Source organism: Penicillium brevicompactum, assembly GCF_028827555.1.
Source record: "Penicillium brevicompactum strain IBT 35665 chromosome Unknown utg000004l_segment0_segment0, whole genome shotgun sequence".
Classification (NCBI taxonomy): domain Eukaryota; kingdom Fungi; phylum Ascomycota; class Eurotiomycetes; order Eurotiales; family Aspergillaceae; genus Penicillium; species Penicillium brevicompactum.
This window is the reverse complement of record NW_026623207.1, coordinates 450,318-456,043: the sequence shown is the minus strand read 5'-3', so window position 1 is coordinate 456,043 and position 5,726 is coordinate 450,318. Positions and strand designations below refer to the sequence as shown.

General features: G+C 46.2%; 2 protein-coding genes across 2 annotated transcripts; both read left to right on the top strand.

The window, feature by feature from the left end:
* Positions 1 to 912, top strand: N7506_005679 (uncharacterized protein; the record flags this gene model as incomplete). Its single annotated transcript, XM_056954972.1, has 1 exon — positions 1 to 912. One exon carries the CDS (start codon positions 1 to 3, stop codon positions 910 to 912), a length of 912 nt encoding a protein of 303 aa, XP_056811949.1.
* Positions 913 to 1,398: 486 nt separating this feature from the next.
* N7506_005678 (uncharacterized protein) lies at positions 1,399 to 2,067 on the top strand (the record flags this gene model as incomplete). The annotated part of the gene is made up of 2 exons (XM_056954971.1): positions 1,399 to 1,627; positions 1,679 to 2,067. The coding sequence occupies 2 exons, from the start codon at positions 1,399 to 1,401 to the stop codon at positions 2,065 to 2,067; spliced, it is 618 nt and encodes a 205-aa protein (XP_056811948.1).
* Between the last annotated feature and the right edge of the window lie 3,659 nt (positions 2,068 to 5,726).

The window sequence follows — 5,726 nt, the reverse complement described above, 5'->3', positions numbered from 1 at the left end:
ATGGCTGCTAGGACTACTCTATCTCATGACCATTACACGGTCGGGTGGGTATGCGCCCTGCCGCTGGAGATGGCGGCTGCGAAGTTGATGTTGGACACAATCCATCCGAGCCTGCCGAGCCCATCAACCGATCAAAACAACTATATCTTTGGCAATATTGGGGAACACAACATTGTCATTGCCTGCCTACCAGGTGGCGCATATGGTATTGTTTCAGCTGCAACGGTAGCGATGCAGTTGCTCTCTAGCTTCCAATCTATCCGATTTGGCCTTTTGGTTGGTATCGGTGGAGGCGTACCAAGCAGCAGCGCAGACATTCGACTAGGCGACATCGTGGTAAGCCAGCCAGCGGACACATCTGGAGGCGTGATCCAATACGATCTCGGTAAAGCGTTAAGCGGTGGTCAATTCGAGCGGACAGGGATGCTGAACCGGCCGCCCAAGGTTCTTCTGACTGCCCTCACTACACTCCAAGCCCACCACTTTACAGAAGATAGTCGGGTTCTTGAATTTATCTCAGAAAGTCAAGCCAAAATGCCTCCACGCAGAGCTGCAAATTTTACACGACCCACTCAAGCGGACTGTCTATATCAGCCACAATACAATCACGAAGGATCCGATACATGTATCGATTGTGATCGATCCAAACTGGTTACGCGGATTCCACGAGATTATCAAGAACCAGTGATACACTATGGACTGATTGCATCCGCAAATCAGGTAGTGAAAGATGGCAGACGGCGAGAAGAGCTGGCTCGAGACCTGAGGGTTCTTTGTGTGGAAATGGAAGCTGCAGGACTTATGAATGACTTTCCATGCCTTGTTATTCGGGGTATCTGTGATTATGCTGACTCACACAAGAACAAGGAATGGCAAGGATATGCGGCAGCAGGTGGCAGCGGCCTATGCTAAAGAGCTTGTCTTGGTGATTCCGATCGTTCAAACCGAAAATACTCCAACAGCTCGAGAAACTTTAGCAGATTCTGGTGAGAGATTTTGAGCTTCAACTTGTTTCAGTAATTCTTGCTAAATAATCCAGGCAACAGGCCACAGCCTCTTTCCCAAGGGATTCAGTCAAGAATTCCTACCCTGACAAAATTTCTGGGGAGAGAAGCGGAATTGTCTCAGGTGAAGCAATGCCTTGGCTCTGATTTGAGCAGAAATTGTCTGGTCATCTGGGGTCTCAGTGGGGCTGGAAAAACACAGCTCTCCGCCCATTATATCGTCACCAACAGGCAGTCCTACCAGTCCGTGCTGTGGATTGATAGCTCGTCTTCTGCTATGATTCGTCAATCATTTGAGGTGCTCTCATCTCACTTGCCAGGGTATAGACTCGAGAAATCAGCTGTTGAACAAGTAAAAGAGTGGCTAGAAAGAAGAATAAATTGTTCTTGGGTTATGGTTTTCGATGGTATACCAGGAGTTTACGACATTGATGACCCTGAGGAGTATGATATCAGAAAATACTTACCTGTCTGTGAGCACGGTCATATCTTGCTGGTCACCACGGCGTCCGACCTGCACCTGCGCTTAGCTCTCCCCGATATCCACTTGGAGGGAGTAGATGACCTCACCGGGTCGAAAATATTGCTTAGATGCGCCGGAGTCACAACACCTGAACGTTCCGGTATGTACGAAAATTCAATTCACCACGTTGTTGGTTTTTAACATTTTCCAGGAGTAGTGGTAGCTCGGTCTATTTCTCGCAAGCTGGGAGGGTTGCCGCTTGCCCTCGAACAGGCTGGAAGTATTCTATCTTATGGCGTTGTCCGAATGGAAGACTTCAACAAAGAATTTCAAATGCGTTTCTCTGATAAGGCACTCAAAACCCCTATGAAGCGGTACGTGGGAAGTTATGACAAAGGTCGAACACTGTGGACGGTATTCGAAATGTCATATAACGGCCTGAGGCAAAGGAGTCCAGATGCGATAAAGCTACTTCATCTTGTTGTATTCCTGAGTCCAGGAACAACCCCATTCATCCTTGTCGTGAATTCTGGATTTGATGGGTCATTTGATTCCACTCTCAAGACACCCTTCGTTCCAGCAGGTCTAGCTGAAACATAATCATTTGCCCTTATTTGCTGGCTGAATAAATTGCGTTCTGATATTGGACGACTTGGAACCGCCATTGAGGAGCTCGAGGCCTCTGGATTTGTCAAATTGTGTCGCAGTTCACACAATACTTGTGTTGAGAGCTGTTCAGTACATGATCTGGTCCGTGCGTTCATTTCTTCGAAAGCATCCGAAGACGACATTAGCGAGAGCTTAGCCACTGCTTTTCTGCTAAGTGGACAAAATCTTCATTATGGAAAAGAAAGTTTCCAAAGGACAGGGCTATGGAAACACGCCCGTGAACTTAACAAGCTCCTGAAGTTGTTTATTTCCTCGGTTCCTGAAATGTTTCTTCAAGACTCCGATGGTAAATATTTTGCACTCTGCGGAGTTGTGGCTCCAATATACGCTCATACATGCCGTTTCATTGGGGATTTCCAGCAAGCCAAATGGCTTTGGGATATTGCACTCAAATATAGGTTCATCTGTGAAACAGAATGGCCGAATACTGCGTTGCATATGGATGAGATCTTAGAGGCAGCAAACATTGATGTGAAGGTTAAAAACTTTGGGGCTGGGATAAAGAGATATGAAATTTTTCTTGCCAATTGTGATCGTATCTTTCCGGGCAATGATGCAATAGCCGTCCAATCTGCTGCATTACTCCGCGAAGCTCGGGAAAGTTCTCAACAACGCGAACAGGATTTTAGGCGCGCAATCGTGGCACAAAGATTCTCAAAACAACGTGCTGATGAACTCACGTCAATCGATCATGAAATGAACATGCATTCTTGTGTCCAAGGGGCGGATGCCAATGTGACAGGTGGTGAAATGGGAAATGCCTCCCAAGCTGGATTCAACAGCTGTTTTCAGCTGGGAGTCAATGAAGGTACTATTCAGGTGTCTTTTCTTGACCAGGGACCGAGTACCAATGCCACAGGAGGCGAAGTTGGGAATGCCTTTCGAGCTGGACCTAACAGGGATACCCACGTGGGAGTAAACCATGGTTCTATTCATCTGTCTTTTCTTGACCAGGGACCGAGTACCAATGCCACAAGAGGTGAAGGTGGAAATGCCCTTTGAGCTGCAGAATCTAGTTTACCGCTGGGGTATCAAATCTTGCCGTCTTTTCGAAATCAGCCGTAACATGTAAGGATACATACACTGACGCTGAGTGTTGATTTCTTACCGGGTATTTCAGCAGGGTGGTCACAAAGGGCGTCCGGCATCACAGGAGTGATGGGCCGCGAGGGATCGTGGAAGAATCGGGACTGCCGAACAACCGCATTTCCTGCTTATGTCAGTCATGGAACGCTCGCTGCATTGCCAGTTCGCCCATTTGCGATGTAGTCGGTCTTTCTTACTGCTTATCATGTGTAAAATCATCTTACGCTGCCACGGATACAGATTTCGTGCCATTTTGCAACGGTTTAGGGGTTGGTTCTTGCCTGGGACGCTTCGAGTTGGGATGGCAATATGGCAGGCGTAGTTATTTTTGGATCAGTAATAATACATAACATAACAGCTCTCCTCCGTCTGAATTTTACCTTTCAAACCCGAAACATGATCCAAAGTACGGGAGTTACCATATCTGGATAAGTGTGGTCATGTGATTAGGGTTTGAAAGAGCATTTCTGTGTTTCCGACATGGAAGGCGATGTCGGGCGCGACTGTAAAATACTATGTTGAACTTCAAGGCTGGACTCAAGCCCGGTTGACCCATGAGCTAGGTGGTTGGGTGGTCAAGTTATCACTGATCTGGTTGACGGGGCTGATCTCTCATCTACTCTCTCGTTGGTATTCAAAGTCATACTAGGCGTACATATAAAGTACGATCAATCTGTGATAACAATAACAAGCGATCAATAAACACAGCACATACTACTGCAGACTTTCAATCCGGTGCCTCTTTCCGTCTTTTCCGAGTGTAGCTTATCAAACCTCCAAAAAGTATTTCACCATTTCTTTGAGGTTTTTCTGGTCATGTAATTCTGAATTCAATTCAGCACCCAAATTCGAGCAGTGGAATAAAGTGGAAGGTGATGCCAGATCAAAAATCACTCGTGGCGAATTCTCCTCCGAGACGTGAACACACATAGCATAGTGCTTCTACTATTGCCCGGGTGCCTTTTTGTGGTTTATGTTATTGTTATGTCATTGGAATATTTTTCTCATCGGTGGGGACAATGCGCCAGTCTGAGACAAGCCCTTCTTCCGCTCCGAATCAGGATGGGTTTCCTGGATCTGCTCATTTTATGCTGATTTGATGGCAAGTCTTCTACAACTGTCCGCATTGACCCGTGTACTTCTGATGCTCCATTTTTATCAGTACATTTACGATTCTAACAAACCTCGGAAACGATCACTCCCAGCACGTCCCAAACTTAGCTTTGGTCCAATTCTAGGGCACAAGCACCGCCCGGAATCGTACTATAAATATGTGATCACTGAAGAGGTGCTACAGAGCTTTTTGCATGAAATTTTTCATCAATTCTCTTTAATGCCGCTACGGAGATCTACGAGAATCGGTGGACTTGAACCCCAAACTGGGTATCGTGGCAGCGGCAATCAGTCTTCGAAGCCTGAAGTCCACACAGACTGTTTTAAAATATGGCCGACCGGGGCACCTGTATTCATTGAGGTAGGCAAGAGAATGAGGGACGACAGGAAGGATGTGTTGGAAGAGACACTTGAGCGGACATTTGGTGAAACATCATCTCTTACAACCAAGACGCAAGACAACAGCAACACATACTTTCCTGGTGATGTTAAACGTCCCTCGATCAATCGAGGGAAACTGGCCCCAGGCCTCCGCTCGTTGAACCCAAAGGCAAATCCTGCGGCTGGGAAGAATTCCTGGGCATACCGTCAAACAGACGCCGACCCCGAAACAGCGGAACAGCTCCAAGACCTCAGTCAAATCCTCATGTCCACAAAAAAGACGATTAGTTGCGAACTGCTTCCAGGTATACACAGATTACAATCGCATCTTGAAAAAAGGGAGGATTAACTAGAACGTTGCGCTTACGATGTAGACTCTATTCTGGTTACATGGCATGCACCGTATGCTCACTACTCGAGTACTGTTATCCTATTCCATAGATTGAACACTTTCCAACAGTGACAGGAACATAGAATCCCGATTTATGATTCGATTATCTCCTATAAATGAGATTTATCTAGCGTTAGTGTCGGGGGTTTAGTGGTTTCCAAATTTGGTGGGCTCCGCAGCTAGATACATCTCTCCCTCTTCTTCTTTCCTCGGATCTCACAAAACAGACACGATCTGTGGTTCATATCATACATTCTTGCCCTTTGGCCGATATTTTCTGGGTCTTTTCCATGACCTTCGAGCAGCACGTATCATCGCCATCAAAGTCGAAGCCATCAGGACTTATTTTTAATTCCATTGACTGTTGATTTACGTTGTTTTTGGCATTGATACATTGCCCATCTATCTAGCTTTTATCATAAATTTCATAGTATTTTTTCGCAGGTAACAAGAGATAACATCAATACGAAGAGAGTCCAGCAAAAATAGGCCCAGAGATCCTTCTTGTACGGACTGTCCTTCTCTTGATCTGGTATTCGAAACTCTGTATTATGCTTCTTCATTTCTTCCGCGCTGATCTGTCCCAGCCCACTAAATTTCCAGCACCGCAGACACACTA